The 14,290-nt window shown below is 41.0% G+C and overlaps 1 protein-coding gene across 1 annotated transcript; it reads left to right on the forward strand.

Annotated features, from left to right (window-relative positions):
• The first annotated feature begins 4,551 nt into the window (after positions 1-4,551).
• LOC118323466 (all-trans-retinol 13,14-reductase-like) lies at positions 4,552-12,104 on the forward strand. Its single transcript, XM_035655436.1, has 12 exons — positions 4,552-4,819; positions 5,786-5,968; positions 6,586-6,724; positions 6,989-7,091; positions 7,785-7,980; positions 8,065-8,262; positions 8,416-8,535; positions 8,650-8,788; positions 9,041-9,150; positions 9,834-10,000; positions 11,610-11,769; positions 11,856-12,104. Exons 1-12 carry the CDS (start codon positions 4,654-4,656, stop codon positions 12,002-12,004), a joined length of 1,830 nt encoding a protein of 609 aa, XP_035511329.1. The 5' UTR covers positions 4,552-4,653; the 3' UTR covers positions 12,005-12,104.
• Positions 12,105-14,290: the final 2,186 nt, after the last annotated feature.

A 14,290-nucleotide genomic window follows, 5' to 3' on the forward strand; every position in this document is an offset into this window, starting at 1 on the left:
AGGAGAGGAGAAAGTTGACTGAGGTCCTGACTGAGGCTTGCTCACCTGTTGAGCATACGGTAATGGTACACATACACATACGTTTCATCAATAAACTGTGACTTTAGCAACCAAGCTAGGCTAATAAGCTGGACTAAGAGTTTGCTAAGTGACCCATAGCAGGCTTGTTAGCTCATAGTGCTTTATTTTCCCTCTTCAGTAACTTTTGGTGTACCATGGTGAACAAAATACCAGGGGAAGTAAACAGAACAGCAGAGGGAAAACAGGCAATCTCAGAGAACTGCCAAGATAGCTAGTGAGTTAGCGGTTATCTCGCCAGCCACAGCAGTTCACCAGCCAGCCCTGCCAGTGTAGTCACTATGTCAGCAAGCTTTACAAACAAATGTTTTGCAAAGACATAAAGATTCATTCTGCTGTTCCACTTTCTGGTGTGGCCAGGAACATATATTAAAGAATCAAACATTTGCGAGAAGTGAGCCAGTCCCAGTGTCAATTGAACTGTCAGTTATCATACAGCAATCAAACAACATGTTGAAACAGAACTACCTATCAGATGTGGCACAGTTGAGGCTGACGTTATGTGGCAACTCACAAGCTTAGAATGTCTAAACACAAAATCAGTCAGATTCTGGAGTTGAAAAAGGATCAGTTCCCAGTCCGACATTGATCATGAATCATCATCATATGGTTACCCAAAATCTGAAAACCCCCAGTATGGTTTATGGAGGAGGCATTCCATAGTTTGAAACACCTTGACATATAAACACACGTACATACATTGTACAGAAGCTCTATTTTCTACCAATGTTGTATTTCAAAAGTATTTCTGTTCAACACTCACTATCATTCCTAATTTGCACTTTTTATTTTGTAGTATTTATGATATGATATGTAAACAGTTTGTAGATAGCATGTAGATACACAATGATATAATAGATACTGATTTAGTAGGTATGAGATTCTTGCCTAGTATTTACAGTATGTGACACTTCAGTGATAACTGTCAGAATGTCATCAGTAAAGATATATTTACAGTAGCCCCTGAGTGAACAGCACAACAACAAAAATGTCAGAAACCCGACAAGATCGAAGCACTTCAAAGTAAGTGTGGAAGTACAGACAGTTTAAATTTAAAGCCGTTTGAGTCCTCTCTTTTTCTTGCTTTTGCTTTTTAAATGTTGTGTTGTGCACTTGAAGGCCACTGTACATGTAACACTGTCCATGGTGCCAACTGCAGAAAGCTCATTGAGCAGCTTGTTTGTACTCAGATCTTTTATTGTGGCAGCTACTGAATACTTTTGATGCACAATGAATTGTTTAGCGATAAATGAGAAACACGGGTGCATTAGAGGAGATGTTTTTAGTGGCTGGTTCTTTGTAAAATTACATTTATATTTATGCTCTAGTTTTTAAAAGTGTTGTTTGTGTGGCAGCTATATCAGGATTTCTGGAGTGTTTGGTGTGGAGATGCACCACATTTTGCTCTCTCGAGGACATTCCAAAACCTCACTGTGTCATTTTTCTATGAAATCCCAATGAATGCAATAAAACCATTTTTGTCAACCGTAACTCTAAAGTAATGCGGCTTTACCAATTTTTATTCAGTTCATAAAAAAACATGACTGACAATTATCTGTTTGAATAAATGAATCACAAAGTGGCTTGTAGTAGGCTTACTGTACATATGTCCACTGTCTATGTACCATTGAAGGTTTTCATTCCAAAATGCTACACAACAAGAGTATTCAATTTGAGATTTTGTAAAAAGGTAACCTTAAAGGGATACTCCAGTCATCACTTTGACAGCTGGGTTGTTTTCATAGGTTTTAGAGAGGTCCCCACAGAGCAAAAAAACATTCTACAAATGTTATCACAGGCAGAGTAATACTCCCCATGATCTTGATGTGTAAACCTGTATTTTAAACACAATCCAAACAAAATCTCTATAGTCACGTGGTTCAAAAATGGACAGTGAATCGAGCTTGAACCTTGTAATTTTGTTGTAGGACTGATGATTGTAGAGTCAGACATTGTTCATGCTTCTGTCTGTACTGAATAAATTATTGATTTGGTTGAAGTTGTGATTTTCCTTGGTGTGGTTACAATGTGTAGTAGGTGCATGTAGTGTTCTTGGTTTCCCTCAAGGTTGAGTACTTAGCCCACTGCTGTACACCTTGTACACAGCTTAAACTCCATCATCAAGTTTACTGATGACAGTTGTGTTGGCCAGATCAGATCTATGAAACCATCTTAACAGGGGCGTCACCACCTGATCTGGGAACTGCTCTGCTCAGTAGACCATAGAGCCCTACAGAGAGTGGCACACATCAGATCTAGACTAGCCACTCTTCAGGACTTCTACACCTAAAGGAGCACAACCAGAGGAGGAATCATCAGAAGGAAACACCTCTGTAGTTCAACACAAGGAGACTCAGAGAAAGCTTATTTCTTCAGGCCGTCAGCATGATGAACTTTGCATATCCGAAAGAAAAGGAAAGACCAGTAGATGGGGACTGAAAATAAGCAATTTGTAATAAAAAAAGGTTAAAAAAAAAGGGGTGGGGATGGTATATCAGCAAGTCTTTTATTCAATATATATGTATGTTTATATATTTTATATAATGTTGTAAGGGACCCAGCTGGCAGGCATGAGGAGTCAAAGGTATATTTTCACAAAAAAGGTATAAATAACCATTTTACAAAATATACAATAAAGTTCTGGGCCCATAAAAGAGGTCAACTAAACAGAACTAAACTCACTCAGGCTACATTTACTGAACAAACTAAGCAACCAACCTACATTGGGGAACCTTAAATAGTGGCTGATCAGGCCACTCTGACACACAGGGGGACTAGACTAAAACATACCATTTAAACAAACAAACCATAATAACCTCAAATAATATCCAGATAATGCAGCCAAATATTAACTAAGGAAAATACTGAAATACTAAACATAAAAAAGCATAATAATCAGAGAAATAAATAAACTCAAACAAGGAGAAACCACTGCCTCTCACATGATGCAGGCCAACATGGTGCAGCCCAATTGTAGACCAACCCCTTTTAAGCAGCTCTCATTCAGCCAGCCCTTCCTTTGACACCCAAGCAACATCTCCAGCAGCAACACCCAGGAACTGGTAACGCAAAGAATTAATGCAATGAAAAATAATATAAATTAATTAGCCTAATAATGCTACCCAAACTGACAAAGGAAGTTATAACTAATTATGTGTAGCCAAAAAGATAACCCACTGTCAAAAATGGATAATAAAACTATTATGAAGCCAAAATCTGTGTCCAATTATTTGTGAATTGTGTTTAATATTCTAAACCTAAAGATAATCAAACAAATGAAAGAGTTACCAAGTGTTTTCCTCAGTGTGTGGCTGCTAGTTGCTAACACAAGAATAGACTCACCAAACAATACTAAATAGAATACCTTACTGTTCAGAAAAATGGTTTAATACACAAAATATCAATTAAGTACATACTAAAACATTACAAAACATGGGAATTATTTGTACAATGTGTACTAATATAGAGACTCTTGCTCCAGGAAATATCTAATAAATATCTTAGCAAAAGGCCAAGTTATCAGTCTAACCTTTTTTTCACTTTAATATTATGTTATTTATACTGTATTCCGTGGTTTATCATTATATTTGTCATTTCCTGGTTATCAATTATCGATGTGATATTTGGCTGAGGAGCTGGTTCCACTGGTTGTTAGCCGGCGGTGTTAAAGATGTGTTGCTTCGCATTGTGAATTCGATGCCTGATGAAGTTCTGAAACCAAAATGTGTCAGTGCTGTCGACAGCATGCAGGAATTCAATCTTTTGTTTCACATTCATATTCGTCATACTACTTTTTCTAATGATTATTTTTAAGTATTCTTCTTAATTAGACACTAGCCCTTTCATTAAAAAAATTTTAGAAAATTGAATTGAATTGAATTTCAGCCCTGAGTACCATGTTGTGTTTTTCTCTGTAATAGCCACCCTCATGGCTTCTGGAAAGCTCAAATGAAACTTAAACATTTACTAACACATATATGCACCTCAGCCCATTTACCCAAAAAGCCAAGTCTCCCAAAACTATCCCCCTCACAGCATCTCAGCTCTGAAAGCATCTTTGTTCACAATCATGCAGTGGAACTATGATGATTTCAGCTTTACAGTGGGATATTTGTAAAAATGTTCATCCGAAGGCAGTTTAGCGATGATGAGCAACAAATTGGTTCTGGGTGTGTCTGAACAGTCAGCTCTCTCTTCTCTGCCAGTCTCATGTCCTTGGTGTGGAGAATACGTTATCTGCTCTGCTCTTTGTGGAGTCAGAATTTCCCAAATGTCATGTGTTGTATTTCCTTTTACTCATCCCATTACCTTTTAATAAGCATCCATCCTCCTTTTCCCTCTCTCCACCCCTCACTTCACTCGTCTCCTCCTCTTCCGTTCTGTGCTCCTTTTTAGGGAAAGCCTTGTTGGAGAATCACTCTTCATCTTTCTTCTCTTACCCACTTTTCTCTTCATCCTTCTCCATTCTTTTTTTCTGTCAGTGTTTTCATCTGCATTCGCTGTTTTCCTTTTTTTCCTCTGCTGTTTGTTACTCTGCTCTCCATCCTGCTGACAGTGCTGTGTAGTGGCTGCACTATGTGGTGGTGGCTGCTAGGTGTGTTGAGCTGTGTGCTGCTGGTGGTGGTTGTCATCTTCTTCCTGATCACAGGGCAACGCTACAAGGTGTTCAGCGAGAAGTGCCTGAGGCCACCAGGGCCTTTGGTCACCGACAGCAGACAGAGGGACGACAGGCTGAAGAGAGGTAAGAAAGGTTGTTTCTGATAGAATCTTGAATCCTGTGTCTGTTGATGATTGGCAGATACTGTATGTACTATACTGCACCAGAGCTTTGTATTATCTTTCAACATTCAACTAATTGAAGCTGCAGTAGGTCATTTTTATGAAAATAACTTTTTTTCATATTGGCTGAAATGTTCAGTGTCCAGACAGTACTATATGAGACAGATATAAAAATCAGGTTCCTCTGGCTTGTAATAGTGCTTCTAATGGCATTTGCAAGAACGGACAAAAACAACCAGAGTCCCAAAGTGTCAGTATTTGACACACTGGGAATGAGACTCAACAATCAACTATCGTCAAGCCTCCTCTGAAATAATTATACTCCATAAACACCATATAATCTATTTTCATTTAGATATCAAGGGGGTCAAGGAATTCCTCTGAAAATGGCCATGTCAGTTTCATTGACATGTTGGTACCAATGGATGCCTTAGGTTATCTTGTTTCATATGATACCAGTATCTTCACTCTAGCTTTAAAGCAGAGCACACTACAGCCTCTGGCACTTGGGGTGACCGATCAGTTTTTAGGGGTGGCCACCCCAGTCCCCCCCTCTGGACACACCTCTGCCAGCATGAACAGAAAATATCCAGGTTTACATGCAGTTTTCAGCAGCAACAGCACTGTAGAGCCATGTTATATGACTGCAAGAACTGTGTTTCTGAAGAAAGTCTGGGGATCAGAAGGGCCTGAGAGCCCACTGTGGCACAATAAAAAAAAAAAGAGCTCAGTATTCACAATGCACCAACAATGCAAATCCAAAGCAATGCAATGCAAAAAAAATATTATGTTTGTTTTTATAAATACTTTTCAGATTTTAGATTTACAGGCTCATACCGGGACTGGAGAGTTGAGACTCAATGAAAAACCTCTGTGTTCCAGATGCCAAGAAAGCATTTCACAAAATGCAATGTGTGCTCCTGTGCAGGGTTCCGTGTGGACCGCGTTCCCCCCTCTCTGGATGCGGTGGTAATTGGCAGCGGTGTGGGAGGGTTGACAGCAGCAGCGCTTCTGTCCAAAGCCGGGAAGAGGGTTGTAGTTCTGGAGCAACACGATCAGGCTGGAGGCTGCACACACACCTTTCAGAATAAGGGATTTGAGTTTGATGTGGGTAAGAAGGCAAAGTACATGAACAAATGTATACCAGCACGCACATAAAGGTTCTCTCCCTGCAGATGGAACCTATCTTTCTTTCTTTTCATCCGCGGCTTCAGATTTCCTTCCAACTGATAAAGGCTTATTACGTGTTCAAAAAGAGATTCATAATTGGAATACTAAGCCAAGCCATAGCTTTATATTGTGATTGACGATTAACCTATACACCTCACACTGTAGTATACAGTATGGTGTGACGAACAGTCCAGTCATTCTAATACATTTACATTCATTGCATCTATTTCCTCAAAGCACCGTTAACTCAAAGAGAGAAACTGAACTTGAACACATACGCCATTGTGGTGAGTTATATCTGAGTATAATGAACCATAGCTGTGGTGACTGTTTTGGAAGACAGTGGCACTCTGGCAATTTCATGCATTTTCTTTTTTTTTTTTGTAATGCCAAGGCCAATACTTTTAAAGAAAGCTACCCTGTTTCTGTCTGCGCCAACGTCCCTATCTGGAGCCAGTGTTTGGGTTGTCTGTTCTGGGCTGTTCTGTTAATAGTTAAGTTGTCAGGCCATGGACAACTGAATGTAACTAACCCGCGCCACTCCACTGTCACCACCAGGAATCCATTACCTGGGCCAGCTTCATGAGAACAGCCTCCTGAGGGTTGCTCTAGATCAGATCACAGATGGAAAGCTGCAGTTCACACGGCTGGAGCAGCACTTTGATACACTGATACTGGGTCATCCTGACCAGCGCAGGTAGGGCTGACCAGCGCAGGTAGGGCTTGTTACATTAAAATCACTGATCAATTCTTTCTTTCTTTTTTCCACTTTCTCTTATGCAGGGGGTTTATTTATTTGCTCTTCATAGTATTACCAGGAGTAATCAACTACACAAATCAACAACAAACAAAACCTAACAATGAACTATACTACCTACTTACTCAAAACTCATCCATAAAATCAAAACAACCTTTCCAGCCATCTCTGACCTACCCTATCTTACTTCTCTGTCATTCTCAGGGAGTACCACATCCATGCAGGGAAGACTGAGATGGCAGCTAGCCTGAAAAAGCAGTTCCCAGGAGAAGAGGAGGCCATTGATGAGTTCATGAGATTGATGAAGGTAGAGAGGTTGGCATGAAATAATAATGATGGGATGAGAATGGGAAGAATGGATGAGACAGTAGGCAGTTTATTACACAAACATGGCTGAAAAAAAACAACTTTCCTTTGACAAAATTAACATTTGGAGTGCTACAAGGCTCAAGCAAGTCCACTATTTTTCTGTCTTTTCACTCTATGTAGCTGTTGCTCCTGATGATATGACCCCCCTTTACTGCCTTGAAAGATGTACTTCTTCAACTGCATCAAGGCAAAAACGTATTATTAGCTCCAATCTTTCTCTTTGTTTGACTCTACAGGTCCATGGACATATTAAATGTTGTTTTATTTTAGCGTTGGTTGTACCTTAAAATAGAGAAAATGTTTGGCAATATGTTATTATGGCATTTGTGTCATAAATGTTGCTTGCTGTACCCCATGTCATTCCCAGGTCGTCAAATACATGCGTGAGTGATGTTCAGTTAGTTGTGATCTAAAACTTCAACAGTAGATGCCACTAAACCCTGCACACTGGTCCTTTAAGGGAACTCTCTCTCCATGCTGCTGCCACTCCTGCTGACTTCTGTGGCACTGCGAGGTGGCAACCATTTGCTGTCTGAAAGGATCTTAAACTGCATTTCTCATGTAAAAGGTGCTGTATAAGCAAAATTTATTGATGATTCAAATTAATGATATATATGTCCTCTTCTTGCAGCTAGCCTCACGACGGACGCCACTTATCGCCATCTTGAAGATCATACCGTATTGGCTGGTTAACATCCTGGTTCGGACTGGTCTATTAGACTGTATATCTTCGGTGTTCCGGCTAGCAGCAACCAACCATTCAGAAATGATGTCCCGCCTCACACAGAACAAGGACCTGCACGCGCTGTCTGCCTACCTGTTCTATGGTGATGGACACACACACTCACATGCATCATAAACCACACTCATTCTGTATTCACCCTTCAATGCTCTGAATAATGTCATTTTAGGTGTGCCTCCTAAAGAGTCCAGCTTTCTCATCAATGCTCTCCTTCTTCACCATTACAAGCGTGGTGCATACTACCCACGAGGGGGCGCCAGCGAGTTTGCTTTTCACATCATCCCTGTCATTCAGCGGTCAGGCGGTGCCGTGCTGGTCAGGGCTCCTGTGCAACGCGTCCTGCTCAATCAGCAAGGGAAGGCATACGGTGAGAAAGGGTTAAAATGTTGAACTACAACGTATTCCAACCCCATCTGAGGGACAACTCTACGATTCCCAAAAAAAAACAGCACAAACAAAGAACATTTTGCTCAAGATGGATATTTCCTTTGCATTAACACTGTGTGTGTATGTGTTTCAGGTGTGACAGTGCTTAAAGGACAAGAAGAGATTGAGGTCCATGCCCCTGTTGTCATTTCCAACGCCGGAATCTTCAACACCTTCCAGAAGTTTCTGCCTCAGCACATACAGGACAAACCAGGTAACATCAAATGTTGACTTTGAACTGCAGCCATGCAACGTTACATTACACTTTTTCTCATTTGCTTTCTTTTTCTACTGCATGTTTCCTGTAACATGTTTGTTGCGTGTGCAGAGATCCAGTCACTGTTGGGTATGGTGCGTCATGGTATGGGTTCCTTCTTGGTCTTTGTTGGTCTGGATGGAACCAAAGAGGAGCTGGGCATTGTTTCCACCAACTTCTGGATGTATAAAGACAATGACTTGGACTCACTGTAGGTTTTTTATATTTTTTTTCTATTTCTCTCACATTTCTCTATTATATTTAAATATTCTTCCATCCTTCCGAGTTTTATTGCCAAATTAAGGATTAACCAATCTCAAATTCAATGTCAGTTTAACAACACATCCCAAGTTAACACACCCCATTTTATTGTATTTAGTATGTTATAGATTTAGCAGCTGGTGTTCTCCTCAATAAGCTTGTGTTTGTGTCTATGTGTTTGTACAAACAACTTTGTGTGAAGTATGGAGCAGTACTCTTCTCTGAGCAGAGAACAGGTATTGGGCAACATTCCCATGATGTTCATCACCTTTCCATCCGCCAAAGATCCTACAGCCAACATCAGACACCCAGGTAACTGTGTACTTGCCATCATATCTGATATCACCTTCTACATCAGTGACTCCTTTGCCATTTCTGATTTCTGTCTACTCCTCCTTGACTACTCTTTTCTGGTAGATATGCAATTATGTGAATCCCAGGTTTTTGGATGGGATGTTACGTTCACTTAAATATGCTAGATACAAAATTCAGAACCACTGTAGCACTGGATCACCAGAATCTCATACCAATACAAATGGAAACATTGGCCACATCCCCCTCCTCCCTTTGTCATTCTCTGCTCAGGATGCTGCCACTCCATTATATCTTAACATAGTAAATATATATATATATATATATATATATATTAAGTCTAGGTAACACAGGAAACCAGTGCTATCTGCTTTTTCATATTTATTATTATTATTATAAATGGCACAACCAGACCGGGACTAAATACAGCATTTGATGAAGACGGAGGACAGTTTGATGAGTGTACCAAGGTGTTTTTTGTCGGGCTTAGCTCCTGGGACCCTGGGGCTAATTCATATAAAGTTACCTGCTCAAGATAACTAGCTAACGGCATCTAACAATAAAAAATACAAATAAATTGTCAATTTCTGGCATACATTGTTAAATAGACTCCATTGATGTAGACGGGTTCCTTCAAGAGGATAATAATTTGAATGAAGTTCCCCTTATGTATCTTTTTGCAGGTAAGTCCTGTATGACGTTGCTAACCATGGCTCGCTATGAGTGGTTCGAGGAATGGGAGGGGACAAAGCTTGGCAAGAGGGGACAGGACTACCTGGATCTGAAAAACGGCATGGCGCAAGAGCTGCTGGACTGGGCACTAACAATCTTCCCTCAATTACGAGATAAGGTGTGTGTCAATGTTTGTACAAGAGAACACCAGCGTAGGCCTGGCCTCCAACTAGTATGGCCTCAGGTAACATAAAGATCTATTAGATATGGCTGCACAACAGAGTCTAGTATTTCCATGAGAATGAGATTTCAGTGTTCAATTTCTGCGAGTGAGAGTGAGTTGATCAATTCAATATGTCTTTGTAGTCTTAACAATAACGTCTTGTTACATCCTCCTACAGCTACTGTAGGTAAGACGGCATAGAGTGTTGAAAATTAATCAATAATCGATTGCATCGCAGATGCAGACATGGACGATGCATGCATCTGATGGCAGTGGGCCAACCATAATCGATTATAACGCAATGATGTCGCTCTTAATTTTCCGGCCACGCATAAACATTCAATGAAAAATAACATTCTCAGTAGCTACGTTTTCATCTAGGACAGTACTTCTCAAATAGCTGGGGCGCATTTTGAGATGTCAGGGGGGTGCGGACAGGCAGGGGGGACTGACGGGGAGGAGAGAGGAGAAGTTTCTGACAGGAGTAAAAAGAAAAAGGAGGAGACGTCAGAGGCAAGAACAGCACAGTGACGGGTAACGGCATAAACCTAATAAGAGCAGGAACTACGATCGAAGCTACACAGCCCTGGATTTTACGTGAATACGGTGGAAATGAGGAAAGACCTGTGTGTGTTTTATGTTTAAAAATCTGGCAGCGGACAGCATGAAACCAAACAATTAAGACGGCCACTGGAGACATTACACCCCAGTTATGTCAATAAGCACTGGACTTTTTTTCATCGGATACTCGATGTATAGCCAACAGGCCGGCCACTTAGTGGCGCATCAGTAAATAAAAAGCACGTTAGCCTCGTACAAGTTGCACCACATCTCAAGGGTGCAAAACCCATACCAATAGCAGAGGAGCTAATACTCCCGGCAGGCATTGGCATGGTACAATCATAGTGAGAAGTGCTGAGACACTGAATACTGTCCCTCTTTCCATGACACGATCAGGAGACGTATTATCTGGTGGTGTGTGTGTGTCTGGTGTGGTGTGCTGTCTTGCTGTGTCAGACTGTTAAATAAAAGATTGTTTATATTCTTACTACTGTATTTTTGGATGAAAACAAACCATAGGTAACATGATAGGAAAACTGTTTATATGACCTTACAGTATCTTAATGCATTCCGTCAAGTCAAAATAATCCTATATGGCTTTATGAAAAAATGTATTGAAGCATCGTGATGCATCGAGGAATTGATAAATCGACCTGAAATGATAATCGTAATCGAATCGGGAAATCAATGGGACAATTCAACACCTCTTTAGACGACCACCCACCTTAGAGCTGAAGGGGTCTGTCTAGGTTTCTGCTCTTAAAAGCAGTTTTTCCTTGCCCTGGTCGCCAAGGTGCTTGCTCATGGTGGTAATGATAGGTCTCTGAAATGTTATAAGGATGTTCACCTGCTCTATTTGAAAAGTGTCCTGAGATAACTTCTGTTATGAATTGGCGCTATACAAATAAAATTGAATTAATTACACTTGAGCATGGAGATTAGTTTGTGACCTTTGTGAACACATAACTGTGGTAACATCTTTAAAACTCGTGTGTGTGTTCAGGTGGTTATGGTGGATGCAGCTACTCCTCTAACTAATGTCCACTATTTGGGCGCTCCAAGAGGTGAGATGTACGGCGCTGAACACAACTTGGAGCGCTTCACCCCAGAAACTGTTGCTAGGACACGACCACAGACACCCATCAGCGGACTCTACCTAACAGGTGACCTGACTGACAGGCAGTCTCATCTGGTGTGGTCTTCTACAGACACACCTGCTTAATGTTTCTGTGTGTGTGTCTGTGTGCAGGTCAGGACGTATTCTGTAACGGCATGGCTGGGGCGCTTCATGGCGGACTGCTCTGCGCCTCTGCTGTCCTTAATCAAATCCTCTACATTGACCTTCTCGCCCTGAAGACCCGCCTCAAACACAGGCAGACCAATCATAAGCTGACATAGCTTTCACACATACTTTACTGCTGATCAAACTGGGCTCTCTCGCACAGTTTTGGTTGTTTTGTTCTCCGTTGGGTTCTCATGTGAGTACCATTGTATCCTGTTAACGTTGTATAAGCAGCAACCCACCACCCAAAAATGCAGTTTTTATACATCTTTACATAATTTTAGATCATCTTTGTTGTTCACAGCCAAACATCAAATGAAGCCATTGCCTTTAAAAAAATAGAATTGTGTTATTCAAATTGTAAATGAAGGGATAGTTTACATTGCTTGTCTTGCAGGCTAGATTATATTATATTGAGATCATGTTGTGGGCTGGACAGAGGGGCATGGAGGGCCAGAAATAACCCTGTTCTAGACCATTGAGTCCCAACTTGGGGGTAAAGCCCCCCACTAGGGGAGTTTACAATTTTACACATGGCACATGTGTGTCACCCCCCAGACACCACCATGACACCACCATGGATAATTCATTTCTGGTGTTCTGCTTCTACAGGAGAACACAGGTAGAGGGAGAGAGAGAGAGCACCTGAAGAAGAGAACTCAAAACAAAACTGCACTTGCACCTGCATGGCAACACGTAACATTAACTCTGTGTGTTCAAGTGCTGCTTCATGCCCTGTGAAGAGTTTAAGAAGGAAGTCTTTTTATATTTTCAGACAGTTAGGGAGGGTTAGAGAGAAGGCAGACACAAGGTGGAACTGCAAGAGTGGAGAAATGTGGAGAGAGTAAAGTAAGTGCAACTGATTTGAGATTTACAGAAAACGATGGAGGAGGAAAAGAAAGAGACTGATTCGGTCTAGAGACAGGGGATGGAGAAACATGAATGAATTGTTAGGAAGCAGAAACACTGGTAAGGTCTAGCTTGTACTTAAATATACAGAATGTAAAACAGGATTCACCTGTCACAAAATGATTGACTCGACACGCATGCCGCTGCAGACTGTAAAACGAAGCTGCATTCTTTTCTATAGTCTGTGAGCCAAAATCAACATAAAAGTAATCAGCCTTCAATCTAGCTACTCCTGTTGACCTGGCTGTGTCTGCTGTCTACACGTTATATAATTGTGAGAACAGGTCTGGTCAGGTTGCTTCTGTGTTTCTGCTGCATCTGTAACTTTTAACCTAGACCTGTGAAAGAAACAGTGTAGTTAACATGGCTGCTAATGCAGTGCTCAAACACAGGAACAAACCATGGACTGATGGTACATCTCATGTTTGAATATAAATAAAAGTAATGAGATACATAGAGTAAGTTTTGATTTCTGACTATGGCTACATTCACACTGCAAGTCTTAGATCAAATTGCTTTTGGCTGACTGTTCACAAACTCCTTTTTTTTTATGTGGCCCCAATCAGATCCCAGTGTGTGACCCATCCACATGAGTAATGTCAGTCTACAGTCACATGAATTCTGATATTGCAAAAAATCAGACCTGTATCTGATTGGGACCACATCAGAACTGATAAGATCAGATTCCATGTGATTTGTGCTGTACACACTGTCATGAAAAAATATGATCTGAGTCACATATGGGTCACTTTGGCCTGCAGTCTGAACGTAGCTTAATAGCGCGTTACTGTAAGGTCTGTTCAGGGGTGACTTTTGTAGCTTGAAATTTCTTGTTGATTTTCATCAGGTAGCAAACGGACCATGCATGGTTTGAAAAAATAATCTTAACTCAGCTTATTTGCTTTCGCAGAGCTTTCGATGGCATCTCAAGGCCAAAATGAGTTGTTGGCTTGGCTACAGTTACCTAAATGCAAAGAGTGGTTTGTTACTCTGAAGCCATTGTTGGAAATAGTTTGGAAAAGGGCAGGTACTTTAAAAAATACTTGGCAGGTGATTGGATAAAACATCTGTCTATCACAAATGAACTTCAGTTAATCACATCAATAAATCGTCTAACGTTGTCAAACTGTTACCGAAGCCAGTCGGGAGCAGTGCTGTAGTCAAGACCACCTTTATCAAGTTCAAGACCAGGACTAGTCAGGAAAGAGTCAAGCCCTAGTCCAAAGAGGTTTGAGTCCAAGTGAAGGCCGAGTCCAAGAGTTACTGGCAATGTCAGTGTCCGTCATAGATGGATTTTGAATTAAACCAATACCCGTATACTCTTTCTGACACAGAGCTGCAACCACAGCTGTTGCCTCAGAGCCAATACAGAACAAGCATTGGCACATTTATTATTTTCATTTGGAATTCCTCCAACTGCAAGAATCTTCTCTACCACTTGAGCCTACCACATACCATCTGGCTTCAAATCTAGAGTGGTGGCATAACAAACC

Source organism: Morone saxatilis, unplaced genomic scaffold (assembly GCF_004916995.1).
Source record: "Morone saxatilis isolate NCDOM2014 unplaced genomic scaffold, NCSU_SB_2.0 Contig14, whole genome shotgun sequence".
NCBI classification, from domain to species: domain Eukaryota; kingdom Metazoa; phylum Chordata; class Actinopteri; family Moronidae; genus Morone; species Morone saxatilis.

Bases quoted from the DNA above. Each gene is read 5' to 3' on its own strand.
- LOC118323466 (XM_035655436.1), top strand. From the start codon at position 4,654: ATGTGGTGGTGGCTGCTAGGTGTGTTGAGCTGTGTGCTGCTGGTGGTG. The intron at 5,969-6,585 runs GTAAGAAGGCAA...TGTCACCACCAG, and splicing joins GGGATTTGAGTTTGATGTGG to GAATCCATTACCTGGGCCAG. The intron at 10,001-11,609 runs GTGTGTGTCAAT...GTGTGTGTTCAG, and splicing joins TCCCTCAATTACGAGATAAG to GTGGTTATGGTGGATGCAGC.